Source organism: Liolophura sinensis, chromosome 13 (genome assembly GCF_032854445.1).
Source record: "Liolophura sinensis isolate JHLJ2023 chromosome 13, CUHK_Ljap_v2, whole genome shotgun sequence".
NCBI classification, from domain to species: Eukaryota; Metazoa; Mollusca; class Polyplacophora; order Chitonida; family Chitonidae; genus Liolophura; species Liolophura sinensis.
This window is the reverse complement of record NC_088307.1, coordinates 28,504,533-28,526,429: the sequence shown is the minus strand read 5'-3', so window position 1 is coordinate 28,526,429 and position 21,897 is coordinate 28,504,533. Positions and strand designations below refer to the sequence as shown.

General features: G+C 39.1%; 1 protein-coding gene across 1 annotated transcript in view; it reads left to right on the top strand.

Annotated features, from left to right (window-relative positions):
• Window positions 1-11,813, top strand: part of LOC135481042 (cell adhesion molecule DSCAM-like) — a 61,096-nt gene extending 49,283 nt beyond the window's left edge. The window contains exons 25-30 of the mRNA XM_064760973.1: window positions 470-679; window positions 5,529-5,583; window positions 7,206-7,344; window positions 7,599-7,635; window positions 9,920-10,005; window positions 10,338-11,813. Of these exons, the coding sequence (XP_064617043.1) occupies window positions 470-679; window positions 5,529-5,583; window positions 7,206-7,344; window positions 7,599-7,635; window positions 9,920-10,005; window positions 10,338-10,496 (686 nt within the window). The 3' untranslated portion in view covers window positions 10,497-11,813. The remainder of the gene's footprint in view (window positions 1-469; window positions 680-5,528; window positions 5,584-7,205; window positions 7,345-7,598; window positions 7,636-9,919; window positions 10,006-10,337) is intronic.
• The last annotated feature ends 10,084 nt before the right edge of the window (window positions 11,814-21,897 follow it).

The window sequence follows — 21,897 nt, the reverse complement described above, 5'->3', positions numbered from 1 at the left end:
TCAAATGTCCCCTGTTGGTCAGATTATTTGGTTACCTGTTCAAATCTCACTTGTTGGTCCAGTTTGTTTGGTTACCTGTTCAAATCTCACCTGTTGGTCAGTTTGTTTGATTACCTGTTCAAATCTCACCTGTTGGTCCAGTTTTTTTGGTTACCTGTTCAAATCTCACCTGTTGGTCAGTTTGTTTGATTACGTGTTCAAATCTCACCTGTTGGTCAGTTTGTTTGATTACGTGTTCAAATCTCACCTGTTGCTCAGTTTGTTTGGTTACCTGTTTAAATCTCACCTGTTGGTCAGTTTGACATCATATTAAGACGACCTTCTTTTACTATGAGAAAATTTCTTGGAATGATGTGTTTAGGAAGTTCAGCAAAACTAATCCCAGTTTAAATGGTAAGTGTGATGCAAAGCAAACTCCAAAAAGTCAAATAAATGCTGAAACCGTCCTTCTCTGTCCCTCACTCACCAGCTCTTCAGGTAGCAGCCTCCCCAGATGTCACAGAACCTGCCTCCCCTGCCTTGGGTAGCCCCTCCCCCACACGCAAAGAGGACAGCAGCAAGAACCTCCCAGCTATCGTGGCTGGGTGCCTGACAGGTGGCTTAGCTCTCCTTGCTATCATTGGGATCATCATCTACAAGTGTCTGAAGAAACGCCGCCACAAAAATGATGAGAGATACTGTAAGTTGATCACTACAATTTTTTATTTCATATATTTAAGCAAGAAAGTCACCCCTCAAAATTTTTTTTTTTGCAAGCAACTAAAAAATCAGAAATTATTATTTTTGGTCATGAAACAGGTATTTTTCGACTTTCCAAACAAACCGCAAAACACCCCTCTGTGAGGAATAGAACTCCCTTTAAAGGCGAAATTACAGCCACATTCAAAATTGTATATCAAACGGAGTTTATTTTTTTATTAATGTATTTTTTGAGTATTTTCAGATTAAATTATTAAAGTATTGTAAAACTCATTAGTTGAGGATTATTATTATTATTATTATTATTATAGATTTTTGACAAGCTGGAATTTCTGCAATTTGAAATTGAGGGTCAGTAGCTTGATTTGGATGAATTCATTGCAATAATAATTTTGGGCATAATTAAAACAGTGGGATAAAATTGACAGGAAAAGCTAGAAAGAAAAACTATTTCAATTCATTATGGAACTGTGCCATGTTTTAGGTATTAACCTTTTCGTAAATCACTTTTCACTTTCACTTCGTTTCGTAAATCACATCAGTTCACAAATACTGTTGATCATAAACATAATATGTCAACTTATTCTGTAATGGATCACGTTGTGTTGCTGCTATCAGAATTATGGTAAGAGCTACTTCCCCTGGTGGTTGGTTGCTATAGTAACAGTGCCTTATACATTTGATATGGTTATACATACATGGAACTTGAGAGATTTTTCACCTTACAGGTACATGTAAACGGGGTCTCTTTGTAAGTGAGATAACCTTAAGCATGAGACCCGAATAAAGTCGCCTTATGGAGCAAAAATGGTATAGTTGTATAAAAAGGGAAAACAGTAAAACAATTTCAGACAAGGTTTCTCCAGTTAATCACCCTGATATAGGCTCTTTTGTACAGAAATGCGATCAGTTCTTTTTTGTACAGAAATGCAATCAGTTCTGTAAAAATCATCAAAATCTGGGTCAATTTCTGTTAATAATTAATAAAATACAATTTCACACGCCATACTTCTTACCAGTTTAGTACCACAAGGTGATTAGTTGATGAAACATTCCGTGATATTATGATTAATTTACTGTGCTGTAATTTAGATTTTATGCACATTAGTGTGGGCACTCCCGTTTTCTTGTTCTTGTTCTTCATAAGCCAAGTACAGTAGGCATTTCTGGAATCCCTGTGAGTGAACAAAGTCGGCTAATAAGACGCGAATTTATGGTAGTTGCTAACGGTGCCAGTGAGTTAGCATAACCAACTGGATGCGAGATGTCTTGTCAGTCTAGCAAATACCTGTACCATAAAATCAAGCCTTTTAGTGGCCTTGGTTTGTGAGGCTCCATCCTGTCTTGTCCACACCTACGTGAACTCATGATTCCTGGAATGCAGACTTGGCTAATTCGAGAGCTTGCTAAATTTGAAGGTTTTTTTTTGCTTTTTTGGGTATTATTAAAATGGCGATCTTGTCATAAATTCACCATTTTCAGGAATTGGAGAACTGAATATTTTTGTTCTGTATGTTCAGTTGGGTGGAAAAATTGTTAGGCCTTTTTGTTTGGTTATTTTGGGCATGCTGTGTTTTGGGCACATCTTTGGGTTTCTTTCATACAACCTATGACCTATGGTTTAACCTGATCCCCTAGATGATATCCCTATATAAGCTTGCATCAAAATGACTCCAGAATGGTTGAGGGCACCAAAGTTCCTTGTTTAGACATGTACATGAAGGCTTAAAAATATAAGCTTTATTATAGGTCATGGTATATGTACAGTCATATTTAAGTTAATCTCAGATAATAGGATTCATGCAGGTATGTGTTGTGTATTACAAATGTCTCCATACCACGATTATAACAGAAGAATAGTGCCAATCACATACACTGCCACGTCTTAGGCAATTATACAACTGGTATTAAGCTTATTCAGTCATAAATGGTTTTTGTCAATTCTGCGACTGAATACAAGAAAATGCTTGATCACACATGCTGTAATCCGTGCCATTGGGCTGGAATTCAGCCCCTCACTTTGTAAATGTTTTATAATGTGCGTCACGGTCTGATGGTGGATTAGTTTTGAGTTATGATTGACAGGTGGGATTAATGGGTGCTGTTTGATCAGGCGCAGGTTTAGACGTGTTAAGGGTATCTCTGTACACCTCTGATTGTAATCTGATTACCTGTGGATGAGTGTTACCTTTACTCTGAATATTCTACCTAAAATGGCACATTATTACCGACAGAAAAGCACTTTTTGACATAGCATAATGTTGATCTTTTGAAGAAATGAGTTAAAATCGTGATCAACTAAGACTGCAACTTTCATCCATAAAGGCATACATGTATGCATGTATTTTTTTTATAATATGGGGGTCTTGGAAACAGATGGTCTCCAAGCAGGGTAGAACCTGTATGACTCTTTTTTTTTTGTTTGAGTGGTGTTTTACGCAGTACCCAAGAATATTTCACTTATGCAGCGGCTGCCATCATTAGGGTGGGAGGAAATGGAGGCAGAGCCTGGGGGGACCCCATGAACATCCGCAGGTTACTAGCAGACCCTCCTACTTACAGATGAGGAGCATCATTAGGGTGGGAGGAAATGGAGGCAGAGCCTGGGGGGACCCCATGAACATCCGCAGGCTACTAGCAGACCCTCCCACTTACAGATGAGGAGCATCGTTAGGGTGGGAGGAAGTGGGGGCAGAGCCTGGGGGGACCCCATGAACATCCGCAGGCTACTAGCAGACCCCCCTACTTACAGATGAGGAGGAAGTCAGCATGAGCTGGACTTGAACTCACACCAACCGCATTGGTGGGAGGCTCCTGAATCTTCGCTAACCCTCCTTGTCGCAGAAGCCCCACATGCATGTACAAGTATGTATCGCCATCTAGCACTAACACACGTGTAGTGTTAGAGATACATGTAATCTGATGTCTTTGATCACAAAATCATACATATATAAATTGGACCTGTTTTCTCTCTCTCTCTTTTTTTCTCTCTCTATCTCTCTTTCTCTTTTTCCCTCTCTCTCTCTCTATCCCATTTCATTTTTTTCAATTCCTCAATCTTTCCACAGATGAAAGAGCAACTTTCAGTGTCTTTATGCACATCAATCAGTTAATCTACAGGTTGATATAAACACTATGTTATATTGTAAATCTACAGGCTATTATATTATACAACTATGAGTCTTAGCTGTATATTATAAAGCTGTTTTTTTTTATATTTTATTTGTTTTCCTTTATTTATTAATCAGTTGGTTAACAATTTAAAGAATTATTTTAAAAAATGAAAATTCTCAGTAAATTGACAGGCTAGTATAAAGCATTTTTTTGTGGCCATGTGTGGGGTGGGGTTTGGATGACCTCATGAGTGCCACTGTTAGGACTATTACGGTACGCATTGTTCATGTTGCTGTGACCTGGCCATCTCAAGGATTATCTTACCACAAGGTCAGAGGTCATGGTTGTTATGGTTAGAGGGTATTACTGTAGAGGTTTCATTACCACACAGTCCTGATCTGTTCACAGCAAGGCTGAGTTCTGCAGCAACAACGTAATCTGATGTAATGTTGGATGATGCTTTGTAAGCATTTTATATTACGTATATATTTTCACATTTCCCCCTGAGATTTTACCTGTTTAATTACAAATTTATTATTGAGTGATGATTTTTTTGCTTTGATAATGAAGATATTATGAGATGGTTTTTTAATTTGTTGAACCTAAAATATGGAGCATGGTTTAAAACCACTGCGCTGTTTTAGTGTTTGTTATTTTTGGGTGCGTATTTATAACAGTACACTGTAATTTAATGTATCAACTGTGTAAGGTAATAGTAACACCCTATTTGATTTATTTATTTATTTATTTATTTATTTGGTGTTTTGCACCATACTCAAGAATATTTCACTTATATGATGGTGGCCAGCATTATGACAGGAGGAAACCAGGCAGAGAAACCCCCAATCATCCCACCCTATTTTAGGTCATAATTGATATCTTGCATGTTGATATATGTACTATAAAATGGATTTGCAATGTTTCAAAATGTTGTGCGAGACATTATGTGTATTTTGTTTTACTCCTTTTTTTCCTTTTTCTTCAGTTGGTTTAAGTTTTATTTTGGTCTGGGTGAATATATATTTACTATGGAATTGGTATACATTTAAGTAGAGGAATTTCCAACAAGAAAATTAAAACAAACATGCCTCTGATATACTTTTTTGTGCAGGCCCTGTTTGTGTTTGCTATACATACATTTACCTGACATAAATGTTTTTGTGTGCTTGATTTTTGTTTATGCAAGATTATTTCAGATTTATAAGTTTAAAGGGAATTCTCCTTACAAGTTCAGACTGCTCGCTGCCATTGGAAGGAAATCAGTGTGTTCAGAACTATAGGGCACTGAGTCTCAAACAGCCAGATCATATGTGTATTTCCTGTTTACACACATGCCATCTAGACATCGCAGTAACATGCTGGGAATTCCATCATATAAATGGAACATTCATTATTGTGTAATGTTTCAACTGCCCTAGTTTTTGCGGCTTTTTTAACCGCTTGTGCAACCGACAATTTCAAACATTCTGAGAGAACTGTGAGGTGTATAAATGATTTGCACTGTCTTTGTGACGCACACAAATCACCTTGGTCTTTTTCATAATAATGGTATGCATGAATTCCACCGAAATAAAAATGGTAAAAACTGCGTTTGAGATAGAAAAGGTTGAAGATTTACACTCCATGTCTTTTTTCATGGACTAGCTACAAATTACAATTACTTTACGTAATGTCACACATAAATCTTTAATGTTCGATGTATTTGTCATTTTCAGATATGTCTAAAGTAGAAGAAGACCTGGACAGCATCGGTGATCTTCAGATAAAAAGGTGACATTTTGATTTATTTATCTGATAGTTACCTAACCCTCACACTCAAGAATTTCACACGTACTATGGCCATCAGTTTCCGGGGCTCCTAGAGCGTCACAGACCGCTCTTTGTGGAGGGAAGATGTAGAAATTGCCTGTCCAAGGCAGAGATTAAACTTCCATTTCGTGTGTCTAAGTCTTATTGAAAGACAAGCATCGATAATTGAGCACACACCACAATGACCCAGGAACTTTAAGCCTCACAGATCGTGCTCCAGCCATATGTGGGAAGGTCTTTCAGCAACCTACAGATGGTCAGGGGATTCAGAGCCCGGTTTCCTCCCACCATAATGCTGGCGACTGTGGTATAAGTGAAATATTCTTGAGTACAGCGTTAAACACCAATCAAACAAATAAATGAATTGACCAGACTAAAAAGCCCACTCCCTGACATGTTGAGCACTAAACTCTGTTGTACATTTACCTGTGTTTTTTTTATTTCTCCACCTGAACTTGAGATTCACTCATAAACAGAACCAATTTAGCACATACATGTTATCGGAGACCACCAACACAGTTAAGCAGTGGCAGATGGTCAGCTCTGGCAAAATCTTGCCCATTTAATCCAGTTTTGACTGACACGCTGAAAGATTCGACGGAACAACTGACTAATGAAACTGCTTGCTCAAAGCTGAAAGCCTGGAGCTGATCAGAGAGTAAGCCTCTTCTGGGGAGCGATGTGTACATTGATGTGCTATGGAAGCTTTGCTAAACATACATGTAGGCTCTAGCGGACTATCACATGCTCCAATTTAATAATTTTGACAGATAAAGCATTACAATTCCCGACTACAGTTATTTTTCAAGTCTGATTCAAAGTCATCTTTGTTTTTTCTAATGCAAAGCTCATGCATTCATTGATTTTGGCCTTCAGGATATTTAGTAGAATTGTTGTACTCTGTTTGATGCATCTGACCTTCAATTTCTCCTGCTTTTGTTTTTTTTTTTTCTAATTTAAATACTGTGGATTACCAGATTCGTGACTTAGTGTAGTATGTATTAAAATCAAAGTTAAATATAAAGTACTATATGGATTGACCTGAAGTTTTACATGCATACAAAGCACATTGACACAAGGGGGATGTTTCATCGCTGATGCTCTGTGTGAATATTTATTACCGTAAATTACCAATGCTTCTCCTACATGTTAACTGTAGGCTAAGTTCACTTTTTGTTTAGTATATATATTTTTCAGGCTTTCACAAGTATTTTTGGTCTCACTGGTGTCACTGGGGCATTAGGTCAGGAGGTTACATCTGCCTGACAAAATGCTACCCTCAGTTACCGTAAACCACCCAAAATTTCACCTCCCCCCCCTCAAAATTTTTAGTTTATCAGCAGGAAATTATTCTATCTTCCTGCTCACAAGCACAAGTTAAAACACCTTTCTAGGAACAGTGGAGCTCTAACCTTTGGTCATGTACCATATCTCTACTCATAAGGCAATATAGCAGAATCACAAGTGCTGTTTATTTTTCCGAACCACACAAATTTGTTTCTTATTCATTTGCAAATCTTGTGTAACCTGTTTTGTTTCACTCACGAGAATGACACCTGTTTTCACTGGTTTCCTTGTTTCAGTAGTACTAGAGACCCCACGCCCTGCGCCCCTTCTCCCTCACCCCCACCCAGCCGCCCGCACCCCTGTCCTGTAGACGCACCCCCTAGTGGCAGCCAGATTCAGGTTCAAGCTGTTATCAACAACAACAACCAATCACCGGTAAGTTATGCACCATGATAGTCACCTATAATTATGTTTAAGTTTTCCGTTGTTATGTTGTGAATTTTGTTTTTATTCACATATTACTAAAAAAAACTGTGGGTGTTGATTAAAATATATGCATTGCAAGCTACATTTGTCCACCTTGGAGACATATTTGTCAATATCCTTTGTGAAAAATTCACCAGAAAAAAAATACCATTTTCTATTTATTGAATTTTCTTTTTGTTGAATTTTTTTTTTCTGTCTTGTAGACAATGCCTCAATCTTCCAGAGCAAAGAAACTATCAGGTGAGCTGGTCGGGTGGTTCTATTCTTCGGCCTTGAGACAGTCATCCAGTTCCAGGGCAAACCAGGAAACTTTTGGGAACAGAGAGAAAACCATCATTCAGATGCATGTCATTGAATAATACTGTTCACCACGTATAACTAAATGAGTCCTCCAGCACAAAATCTACAGCAGTTTCTGTACATACATATGACCCTTTGAGAGTTACTGAAGAAAATGTTTAACACCATGCAGATTTGTTGGAATGTAGGAAAACAGTCAAGAGTTAACGCTGATCCTTTATCACCCTTTTAAAATCCTTTGGCTTTGGGAACACTTTGCAGGCCAGACTGAACGGTATTGTTGAGGTGTCAGACACAGAACTTTGCACACATGTATAAGGTTTGAAGGTCAGACTGAACGGTATTGTTGAGGTGTCAGACACAGAACTTTGCAGACATGTATAAGGTTTGAAGGTCAGACTGAACGGTATTGTTGAGGTGTCAGACACAGAGCTTTGCATACATGTATAAGGTTTGAAGGTCAGACTGAACGGTATTGTTGAGGTGTCAGACACAGAGCTTTGCATACATGTATAACGTTTGAAGGTCAGACTGAACGGTATTGTTGAGGTGTCAGACACAGAGCTTTGCATACATGTATAAGGTTTGAAGGTCAGACTGAACGGTATTGTTGAGGTGTCAGACACAGAGCTTTGCATACATGTATAAGGTTTGAAGGTCAGACTGAACGGTATTGTTGAGGTGTCAGACACAGAACTTTGCATACATGTATAAGGTTTGAAGGTCAGACTGAACGGTATTGTTGAGGTGTCAGACACAGAACTTTGCATACATGTATAAGGTTTGAAGGTCAGACTGAACGGTATTGTTGAGGTGTCAGACACAGAACTTTGCATACATGTATAAGGTTTGAAGGTCAGACTGAATGGTATTGGTGAGGTGTCAGACACAGAACTTTGCATACATGTATAAGGTTTGAAGGTCAGACTGAACGGTATTGTTGAGGTGTCAGACACAGAACTTTGCATACATGTATAAGGTTTGAAGGTCAGACTGAACGGTATTGTTGAGGTGTCAGACACAGAACTTTGCATACATGTATAAGGTTTGAAGGTCAGACTGAACGGTATTGTTGAGGTGTCAGACACAGAACTTTGCATACATGTATAAGGTTTGAAGGTCAGACTGAACGGTATTGTTGAGGTGTCAGACACAGAGCTTTGCATACATGTATAAGGTTTGAAGGTCAGACTGAACGGTATTGGTGAGGTGTCAGACACAGAACTTTGCATACATGTATAAGGTTTGAAGGTCAGACTGAACGGTATTGTTGAGGTGTCAGACACAGAACTTTGCATACATGTATAAGGTTTGAAGGTCAGACTGAACGGTCTGTATATGATGCATGTAGAAAATTGTGAAATTGCAATCAAGGGAAAGTTTTCATTGTGGAGTTACGCTACTTCATCAACCATTTCAACCACCACAACGACCAGTATTCTGAAACATTCTGAGATAACTACGCTGTAAGGGGCGTAGAGAAATAATTTGCACAGTCTTATGAAGCTTGCATCTTTTGTGACACAAACAACTCATTTTTGGTGTCATTTTCATAATGATTGTATGCATAAATTCCACTGCAACAAGTGCTTCAGAGGGTGAAAAGGTTGAATTTAGTATTTTTATTCACTTTGCCAGTATTTTCCCTTTACCCCTGGAACTCTTGATAGATACATACAAATATGATATCACATACAAATATAATACCACATACAAATATAATATCAGACAAATATAATACCACATACAAATTCGCAGACAAATCACAGACAATTCGTATATGATATTATATTTGCCTGTGATATTATATCACATACGAATATGATACCACATATGAATATAATACCACATACAAATATAATACCACATACGAATATATCAGACAATTCGTATATATTATATTTGCCTGTGATATTATATCACATACGAATATAATACCACATGCAAATATAATACCACATACGAATATAATACCACATACAAATATAATACCACATACAAATATAATACCACATACAAATATATCACAGACAAATATATCACAGACATATACCACAGACAAATATATCACAGACAAATATCACATACCAGTATTTCCACATTTTTGTGCTTTGTCATTCTTCTGAAGTGTTCGAAAGAAGAAATCCAAGATTGTCCAGGATTGTCTTACCACAAGTTGCAAGTTACCTTTGTAATACCCCTCCCCCATTCCCTCTTTCCTCAGGTATAGACAACGCAGGATTTGTGGACAGCACCCTGGGTACCAGAGAGGGAAGTGTTCGGTTGTCAGCAGATCAAGTCTATTCTCAGGTAAGACTGCTCTCTGGATGAAACTCTGAACAATAGCACTAACTGCGGTACTAATTCCTCCTCCTCCCATAATAATAAGAGAAAAAGTGGACGGGAAATTTGTGGACAAAAATAGATGTGGAGCATTTGCGATATCCAACGTTTGTTCAAGACCAATTTTCTGTCTGTAAGTCACATGTGAGGAAAAGTTTGTCAGCGAATTGCCCGTAGGTCGATGGTTTTAGAGAATAATTCTAGAATAAAGCATTAACAATAAAATATATTAAACAAGCTGTAGGTGAATGATGAACAAGAAATCAACCAATCAGGGCTCTTGTTTATATTTTCTGCAGATTGATCGGTCGCGGAAGAAGCAGTATCGGATGAGAACAGAAAGTGCAGCAGCCATCGCTGTGGAGCGTAACCGTGGTATTCAGGTGCTTACAGGTGATAAGGACTCGCTGATAAACAATGAAGCCGAGATCGTTTACGATGAAAGGACGGCATTGTGATGTTTGCTGATCATAGTGGATTGAACATTAGAGCTGATATTGTTCACGATGAAAGGACGGCATTTTGATGTTTGCTGATCATAGTGGATTGAACATTAGAGCTGACATTGTTCACGATGAAAGGACGGCATTGTGATGTTTGCTGGTAATAGAGAATTGAACATTAGAGCTGACATTGTTCACGATGAAAGGATGGCATTGTGATGTTTGCTGATCATAGTGGATTGAACATTAGAGCTGACATTATTCACGATGACAGGACGGCATTGTGATGTTTGCTGATCATAGTGGATTGAACATTAGAGCTGACATTGTTCACGAATAAAGGACGGCATTTTGATGTTTGCTGATCATAGTGGATTGAACATTAGAGCTGACATTGTTCACGATGAAAGGACAGCATTGTGATGTTTGCTGGTAATAGAGACTTGAACGATGCAGCTGACATTGTTCACGATGAAAGTTATGGCATTGTGATGCGTGTGGATCGTGCAGTATTAAATCGATGAAGCTTTGAAGCCTGTGTGATGATAAAGGGATTGTACTGTGGTATGTTTAGAAATTGGGATTGATTACGTGTATGATGAAAGGAAGGCACTGATGCTGATCAAGGAGTTATAAATGATGAAGCCAACACCATTCAAAATGAAAATACTTTATGTGCTGTCGCTAGTGATAACGAAGGAAGCTCTAAGAGATAGTTTGTTATGAATGGACTCCACTGTGATAAATTTAAGAGCTGAACAAAACATTCTTGGAGCAATGAAGCTGAGACAGTTCAGAATGAAAATAAGCTATAGTTATATGTGCCTAGTGATAGTTATAGAGTGATAACGAAGGAAGCTGTAAGATATACATTTAGTTTGTCATGAATAGATCCATGTACCACTGTGATAAATATAAGAGCTGAATGAAACACTCTTTAAGCAATGAAGCAGAGCCATACAAGAAGCAAAGAGGAAATCATTGCCTGGGCTGAAGAACAATCTTTTGGTTACTGCGATGCAAACACTTGAAGTTCTGAAGCAAATATATAGTTGAAACGGTTGTAATTATTGATATGGTGCCATTGATGAAAATAAGGTTGTTCACACCATGGTGTACATAAAAGGCCAAATTTGTATATTTAGGCATTATGATTTCATGCTGCTTGGTAGAGGAGTACTGTTTGTTTCTGTGGCTTTTCAGACAAAATCTGATGCACAAACATCAGTATTCTTAATACATGTACCTGTTTGAGACATGGCCGGCAAATTTGAATACCTGGCCAAACCAAGTTCCCTAATTCTGGAACCTTTTCAAGCAACTCTGCAACCAATTTTTGGTGTCATTTTCATAATTACATTATGCGTAAATTCCATTTGTCGTCATATGACTGAAAAATTGTTGAGTACGATGTTAAACCCTAAGCATTCACTCACTCACTCATAAATTCTACTGAAAAAAAATACTTTAGTGGTTGAAAAGGTTGCAGGTTTACAGTAGTAATTTGAAGATTTACAGTAGTAATTTAAAGATTTACAGTAGTAATTTGAAGATTCCCAATTTTCTTTGTCAAGTTGCACATGACAAGAAGGGTGACAATTATGCTCTTGTAATTTACAGCTGTCGAAAAAAAAAATTAGGTGCACATAATATGTAGCCAAATTCCTTGTGCCATATTTATGTACAACTTACATGTACATATGTGTGTGGCTGGCAACTTACATGTGCACGTGTGTGTGGCTGGCAACTTACATGTACACGTGTGTGTGGCTGGCAACTTACATGTACACGTGTGTGTGGCTGGCAACTTGCATGTACACGTGTGTGTGGCTGGCAACTTACATGTACATGTGTGTGTGTGTGGCTGGCAACTTACATGTACACGTGTATGTGGCTGGCAACTTACATGTACATATGTACGTGGCAGGCAACTGGCAACTTACATGTGTATGTGGCTGGCAATGGGCAACTTACATGTGTACGTGGCTGGCAACTGGCAACTTACATGTGTATGTGGTTGGCAACTGGCAACTTACATGTACATGTGTATGTGGCTGGCAACGGGCAACTTACATGTGTATGTGGCTGGCAAAAGTCACTACTTTATATATGCAGGTAGTTCTGTTTCCTATACATATAGAGCATGTACTGTAGGTCTGTGGCACGATCATTTCACCTACTGTTTGGCCATACAGTACCTGGCAAAATGGCATACTGGTATCCATGGCAAAATGGCATACTGGTATCCATGGCAAAATGGCGTACTGGTATCCATGGCAAAATGGCATACCGGTATCCATGGCAAAATGGCATACTGGTATCCATGGCAAAATGGCATACCGGTATCCATAGCAAAATGGCATGCCGGTATCCATGACAAAATGGTATGTCGGTATCCATGACAAAATGGCATCCCTAAATCACCTAGAATTTCGTGTACAAAGGTGCGTTTTAAGAGGCAAATAAATGTCATAAAATACTACTTTTGGTGCTGAAACTTAGTTTTCCAGGAGAATATCATCCCATGTTCCAAGCAAACCTTAAAAAAACACTTTTCTAAAATCAACAGAACTCTCAAAATCAGGATAAATGGACAAGTTAGTTCTGGCTGAGATTTTGGGTCATTTAGGGCACATTTCATTAAACCTGTAAAAGGATGCCTGGGCCATTGCTGTATTCAGTTTGAATTTTTTGTATTTTGAATGTGCTGTTAATTTTTAAATGTAATTTAAATTATAGTGCATCTTCAGGTTTGAACTGTGTGATAGATCATTGTTTACATGCTGGTCACTGTTTACGTGGTGGTCATTGGTTTTGCATGGCGATGAAAAGTGTCCACAGTTGCTACGGACTTTTTTCCTCAATATTTTCTGTGGAATAATCCGCCCTATCGGAGACAACACTTTTTTGTGCGTTAGTTATAATCTGCCGTAAACATGGTAAACCTTTGAACCATTCATATCTACAAACCAAACGGGCAATTCTCTGTAACCATGGTAACATGCCAAAACAAAAAAAAAAATTCAGTGTAATCTCACTATGTAGCGTTCATTTGGAGGCAGGTTCTTGGGCGCAGATTCTTGGGCACAGATTCTTGGAGGCAGGTTCTTGGGCACAGATTCTTGAACAAGATGGTTCATGCTGCAGGTCACGATGTCAATATTCAACTAAGTTTTACTGATGCAAAAAATGTGTTTTGTCAGTTTACTGCATGATTTTTCTCACTGGATAATTCCTCTGTCTTTCTACAGATAAAGAAGTCCATAAAAATATGGATGTACCGACCACCATTTACTCTGTTGAAAAGTCTATAAAAGATAAACTGAACAATTTTTCTTGCATCCGATATATACTACTTTTTATTTACATGTTTTTGTTAAATTTCTGCCAATGTATTTACACACTAACAGTTGATTACTTTTGGCTCAGTTTACATGAACACATTCAAAGCTTGTTCACATAATTTGCTGAGTAGGATATTTTGTGTTGTATTCATGGTGACCAGTAACCCAGATATCTTAATGATAATTAACTGTATGCCACTGATTACATATATGTATATTGAGACAGTGAACAATTTTCAGTATATTTGTGGTTTTTTTTGTTTGTTTTTTTTTTAGCTTTTAGTGATACTTATGTTTGTATTTGCAGCTAGTGCAACAGTGCTCATGATGTTGACTGCTCAGCGTAATTCTACATGTAATTTATGAGGTTTAATTTGTCATCAGTCCCATTTTATGAAAAATATGACATAAGTTTATGTGGATGTTTGGTTGAAACATTCCAGAAAATTCTGCTGTTTGCTTAGGAAGTAGACCATGAGGAAATGTCAGCTGTGTTCTGTGAACAGGCTGTGTTCTGTCAAGCACACTGTCAACGGCGTTCTGTCTGCTGCGCTCTGTCAGGCGTGTTCTTCAAGTGCGTTCTATGAGTCGTGTTTTGTTAGCCATGCTGTCAGGCATGTTGTGTCAGCCATGCTCTGTCAGACGTGTTCTGTCAAGTGCGTTCTACGAGTCGTGTTGTGTCAGCCATGCTCTGTCAGACGTGTTCTGTCAAGTGCGTTCTGTGAGTCGTGTTGTGTCAGCCATGCTCTGTCAGCCTCGCTGTGTCAAGGCGTTCTACGAGTCGTGTGGTGTCAGCCTCGCTCTTTCAGGCGTTTTGTCCCTGCTCAGGTTTATGGTAAATGACGTAACATTTTTCCAAAACTGTACTTTTAGACATACCTGGTAAATATCAAATATGCTAACATACAATATATTGTGGTGAAACTTTTTTACAACAGGATAGCGTCATACATTCCAAGCCAACCGCAAAACACCTACCCAAGATCTAGCTATCTAACTCTCAGAATCGGGCAAAAATGGAGCAGCTTAGTCCAGGAAGAAATTTTAGGTGATTTGCTGTGTACGATTTATACTTACGATTTACTGTTTATAATTTCATGTCATCTCACATGAAGGTCATTCAGTCTAAGTATTACATCTGACAGTCCTAGCTTAGAGTCCAGCTCTTAAAGCCGTCTCTGTTTTAATATACCTGTACAAGTTAAGTTTCAAGTGTGGCGTGCATGTATGTTGATTAATGCAGTATGAAATAAAAACAGGCCCGGGAAGTTTTCATACTCTGTCTTGAGGTCTGTTCGACAATAATAATATTCACATGAAAAAAATGTGATTTTCATAATCAAAAGCAGTGTTGTGCGACACCTTATACATGCTAGGGCAAATACTGTAAATGCATTATTTATCAAGTTGTTGTTATTCCCATCATTCCGGCCTCATGTGGGAAGGTCTGCCAGCAACCTACGTTGTGCATTTCCCTCGGGTTCTGCCTGGTTTCCCCCCACCATAATGCTGGCAGCCGTCGTATGAGTGAAATATTCTTGAGAACAGTGTAAAACACCAATCAAATAAATAAATAAATCCTTCCCAACATGCATGTTTAAATGTGTTACGATCATATCAGAAAAGAAACAATTTGTTTTCTTGGACAGTTTAACTTGTTTTGATTCAGACTGGCTAGTATACAACATATCATTAATGTATGTACCCAAGTTCCTACTTTAAAACCAATACACCTACCATTAGAAAAAATAAATGCCTTGTTTGAACTGTTGTTGTTGTGTTTTTAACTCCCAACAGCTTGGTTACAGACTCACCACTAGATGCCAAGAAACTCCGGATAGGAGGAGTTAGTTAAGAAACCGTGTCCTTGTAGTCCTATGACCTTTTCCCTGTGATATTTGTGTACAATCCATTTATTACCAGTTATTTTAATGTTTTTATTGTGTAAGACATTTGACCTGAGTGAGGTCAGTGTTCATGTAATGCATATTATATACAGAAAATGTATTCCTGTAATTATACACTCGTTTATTAACCAGAAAGACAAATGTGTACATGTCGGTGACAATTAATAAAGACAATAAGTTATATATGTATGTGTGTAGGCTTTGGGTTGTATGTCGTACTTAACAGTTTTTCAGTCATAAGACGAGGAGTCCATTAGATATGTACATAGACTGAGGCTTTTTGTGGCAGGGTTCCCAAGGTGCTACTGACACTGAATTATCCCAAGACACTAGACAGGACACTCCACCAAATCTTGTTTCCTAGTTCTAACCTCTAAGCGCCATTTCAAGCAAGAAAGCAAGAAGTGTCATTTTCAAAGTCTTTGGTATGACCCCTAGTGGGTCTCTTGACCTCGAGCCAGACACTCTAACCACTTGGCCACCAAAAGCAGTCAGAAAAGAAGTTATGATCATCCTCTTTAATCAGTTGCTTCCATAAAATATACCTCCATCTTTTTAATAGTTGTCCCGTACTGGTACTGGATGAGAATCCCTGTTTTTATACGGTCCCCTCACCGGAGTCTGTCTGGAAAACAGTTTCCAGATTTTCTTTCATTATGCTGAATTGTAACATTCTACCCGCTTCACTTCTTACAGATAACGTGTGGAGGCCAATTCGTCGATTTTTTGATAAATCTGCCAATTTTGTGCTTTTTAGGACATTACCATATTCTATATGATTTTTATATTTCATTGGTGTTTTATGCCATACTCAGAAATTTTTCACATACAATGGCGGCCAGCATTATGGTGGGAGGAAACCGGACAGAGCCCGCAGGGAAACCCACGATCATCCGCAAGGTTGCCGGAAGACCTTCTCACTTACAGCAGGAGAGGAAGCCAGCATGAGCTGGACTTGAACTCACAGAGACCGCATTGGTGAGCAGCTCCTGTGTCTTCGAGCCACACTGGCACACTAATTACCTCGGCAACGGAGGCCCCTAACTGTAATTTGGTACGTTTCACCAGGACTCTTTACAGGTCATGTTTCGGGCATTTTGGACAATATATACACATGTATAGTATATACAGCGTATTTATTTTTTAATGAGAGAAAGACATTTTTTCTTTCGGGGGGGAAATGGTGTTCGAAAGTAATTTTTGTATGGTGGGTATTTGAGACCACCTCCGTCTTGTTATATATTGTCTCTGCATATAAATGTTCTTGAGAATGTAATGCATGTCACAAATGTACTTGTGCTACAGTCTGGCCTTTTCAGCTAACCGATGTGCTCAATCTGAGTTTTAATCCTATTTATATTTTTAATATATTCATAAATGTCATCATAATTAAGACTAGATACATGTCTATGGACAAAGTTACATTGAAATAAATTGATTGAAAATGTATCACATCCTTATTTACAACATTGTAATGCAATGATGATATAAACCAAGTTGTCCCAAATACCCAAGATACAAAAATACTTTCAAATACCCTCAACTCCTGAAAAAATTTGAAAAAAAATGGAAGACCATATTTGCAAATATTAGAACTTTTCACGCTCTTTCATCTGAGGCTTACACCATTTTTATATTTTCTTCTCCTTAAAAAATTTTGATTGTTTAGAGCCTCTGGCTTTTGAATTTTTTGACTTCAGTTGAATAAATTTCATTCTACAGGGTCACGAGTTGTAAATTCAATTGATCTCACAAATGGAAAATTGACAAAAAAGTACAGAACCATGCGTAAATGCAGAATAATTTAAGGATGAGATGTCCATGTAAGTCATTATTCTCAGTCCAAAGTGTAAGATTTTTGTCCAGGTGGAATATACGTGTCACACAAAAGAGTTTCAAACTGCCCTTACTGACCAAAATTTGACTGAATTTCCTACATTATCATCTACACCATTAAAACTGAGTGGCACATACTTGATTTCAGTTTACGAAGAAAGGACGGCCTAGAGGAGTCATGAGGAAAATTAATGACAACAATACAAGTGTGTAGAGTGCATGACTATGCGTGAGAAAAAGCCAGCTGAAATGCGCCCAGGCACACCAGACAAGAAGATTCAAAAACTTTGACGCCAACATCATTCTTACGTAACAATTAAACATGAAACTCATAAAGGGAATTCCAAAGTACCTATGTGTATTGATTTTTTTTTTGATTTTTTTGATTGTTGTTTTACGTCGTACCCAAGAATATTTCACTTATACGACGGCGATCAGCATGATGGTGGGTGGAAACCGGGCAGAACCCGGGGAAACCCACGACCATCCGCAGGTTGCTGGTAGACCTTCCCAAGTACGGCCGGAGAGGAAACCAGCATAAGCTGGTCTTGAACTCACACCGACCGCATTGGTGAGAGGCTTCTGGGTCACTACGCTGCGTTAGCGCGCTAACCGACTGATCCTATGTGTGTAGAGTGAACACATATAAGTGTGTTTTAGATGTTTGCAATCAATGCACATAGTAGAAAACAAGTATTGATTGGCTGATTTCTTATCAATGATAAAGATGGGATATAACATTTATCACACCCTCTTTATCCCATGTCCTGGGTCACATTCATGGGATAAATTCCATTATGCACTTTATTTTAACTTTAGTCACACAATACTCTTCTCATTTGTGAAACAATGAATGAATGCATGATTGAATGAATGAAACCTTTATTTAAAGAGTGTAGCTCTGTCAAATTTAACAATCTGCCCTTCCCAGAGGCCCTCTATAACAATACATGAACATTAAATGAGTACAAACAGCATAGACACTTCCATTTTTTAAAAACATAAACAGTCAATAATACATCACTACATATATCAGCTTATATAAATTTAAAGGTTGAAATAATTTTTCAAATAACGTGACTCAAATGCAGAAAGTGATTGTACTGTCTTGATTAGACATCCTAAACTGTTCCAAGCATGACAGCTCACTACTGTAAAACTGTTTGAAGTTTTAAATAAAATATGAAGCTTAAATAATCTGTCAATAAGTGACCGCGGACAAGTTCATGAAATGACACAAAATTGTGGGCTAGGCTCCTCTAAACTGGCTTCCAAACTTTAATTTGAGCTGTTCACACCAACCTGTCATCCTGCCAAACTTCACCAATGTGTATAATGACTTTTGCTTTTGCAGTCCATGTTGAGAAGCTAAGAACAATCAGAGTGCAATTACATTGTACTTCCTGTTTATCATTATTCACCAAGGCCTTTGGGCATGAATCCGGAAATTCCCCTTAACAAGATGGGCTACATCACACAATCTGAGCCATCAGATAACTTGCCTTTCGAAACACCCGCCTCAAGGAATATCTGCCATTCTAAACATTTATCAAAGGAGAAGAAAATTTAAATATCAAACAAATACCATGGGAAAAAGTATGCATTTCCTCGCAGGTGCGTGTCATAAAAAATTCTAATATGTACCTCAAATTGATAAATTATAAATAAAGTCAGTGCCAAAATCAGCTGTGGACGATTCCATTTTGCCTAAGAACTAGTCCTGAAGTCTTCTGTTTTCTTCGGAGAATTGCCGTCAGAAACTGTCAAAGTGCAGATCGTACATTTCCAGTAGAACTCTTCTTCCCAGAAGGCAACGAACTTTACAGTTCATTTTCCGCTTGATGATTAGGAGACTGGAATGTTGGACGTGAGCTCCGAGCTTACACGAACAAGCCAGCATATTTAACGACTCTCATTGGATGAAAGGCAACACACCCCCAGCATAAATTACAGGGCGTTTAAGATGGAGGACGCGATGAACTCAGCGATTTATGCCAGCATTGCTGTTTTCAGGCTTTACGTGTATAGCGAGGAAAAATTGCAAAATTATGCAGCAGGCACCACCAGATAGAAAATCTAAGTCTCACCGACCCAATACCCTCCCAATGTGAACAGCTGCCAATCAGAACACACAACTATGTGAACAGCGCCTGTCTGCCTGCCTATCAGAGTACTCGTGTATGTGAACAGCCTCCAATAGGAACAGCTGCCAATCAGAACACACAACTATGGGAACAGCACCTGTCTACCTGCCTATCAGAGTACTCAAGTATCTGAACAGCCTCCACTGAGAACAGCTGCCAATCAGAACACACAACTATTGGAACAGCACCTGTCTGCCTGCCTATCAGAGTACTCAAGTATCTGAACAATCCAATGGGAACAGCTGCCAATCAGAACACACAATTATCGGAACAGCCCCTGTCTGCCTGCCTATCAGAGTACTCAAGTATCTGAACAATCCAATGAGAACAGCTGCCAATCAGAACACACAATTATCGGAACAGCACCTGTCTGCCTGCCTATCAGAGTACTCAAGTATCTGAACAGCCTCCAATGAAAACAGCTGCCAATCAGAACACACAACAATCGGAACAGCACCTGTCTGTCTGCCTATCAGAGTACTTGTGTATCTGAACAGCCTCCAATGAGAACAGCTGCCAATCAGAACACACAACTATTGGAACAGCACCTGTCTGCCTGCCTATCAGAGTACTCGTGTATCTGAACAGCCTCCAATGAGAACAGCTGCCAATCAGAACACACAACTATCGGAACAGCACCTGTCTGCCTGCCTATCAGAGTACTCAAGTATCTGAACAGCCTCCAATGATAACAGCTGCCAATCAGAACACACAACTATTGGAACAGCACCTGTCTGCCTGCCTATCAGAGTACTCAAGTATCTGAACAGCCTCCAATGAGAACAGCTGCCAATCAGAACACACAACTATGGGAACAGCACCTGTCTGCCTGCCTATCAGAGTACTCAAGTATCTGAACAATCCAATGAGAACAGCTGCCAATCAGAACACACAACTATCGGAACAGCACCTGTCTGCCTGCCTATCAGAGTACTTGTGTATCTGAACAGCCTCCAATGAGAACAGCTGCCAATCAGAACACACAACTATCGGAACAGCACCTGTCTGCCTGCCTATCAGAGTACTCAAGTATCTGAACAATCCAATGAGAACAGCTGCCAATCAGAACACACAATTATCGGAACAGCACCTGTCTGCCTGCCTATCAGAGTACTCAAGTATCTGAACAGCCTCCAATGAGAACAGCTGCCAATCAGAACACACAACTATCGGAACAGCACCTGTCTGTCTGCCTATCAGAGTACTTGTGTATCTGAACAGCCTCCAATGAGAACAGCTGCCAATCAGAACACACAACTATTGGAACAGCACCTGTCTGTCTGCCTATCAGAGTACTCAAGTATCTGAACAGCCTCCAATGAGAACAGCTGCCAATCAGAACACACAACTATCGGAACAGCACCTGTCTGCCTGCCTATCAGAGTACTCAAGTATCTGAACAATCCAATGAGAACAGCTGCCAATCAGAACACACAATTATCGGAACAGCACCTGTCTGTCTGCCTATCAGAGTACTGGTGTATCTGAACAGCCTCCAATGAGAACAGCTGCCAATCAGAACACACAACTATTGGAACAGCAGGCTGTTCAGAGCATTTGCCTTTGACAACACTTACCACTTGCAACACCTGTCTATCCAAACAGTTTCGTATTGGAACAATTTTAGAGGGAATTACCTGCCTCTCAGAATAACCGACTACAAAATCAAGGCTTATAGAATCAATGCCTATAGGAACATCCACCTATACAAACACCCATCTATAGGAGCAAGGCCTAGAGAAAAAAACGGCCTACACAAACACCCGTCTATAGGACTAAGGCCTATAGGAACATCCACCTATACAAACACCCATCTATAGGACCAAGGCCTAGAGAAAAAAACCGGCCTATACAAACATCCGTCTATAGGACCAAGACCTATAGGAACACCCGCCCATACAAACACCCATCTATAGGACCAAGGCCTATAGCAACACCCGCCTATACAAACACCCATCTATAGGACCAAGGCCTAGAGAAAAAACCAGCCTACACAAACACCCATCTATAGGACCAAGGCCTAGAGAAAAAAACCGGCCTATACAAACATCCGTCTATAGGACCAAGACCTATAGCAACACCCGCCCGTACAAACACCCATCTATAGGACCAAGGCCTATAGGAACACCCACCTATACAAACACCCATCTATGGGACCAAGGCCTAGAGAAAAAAACCGGCCTAT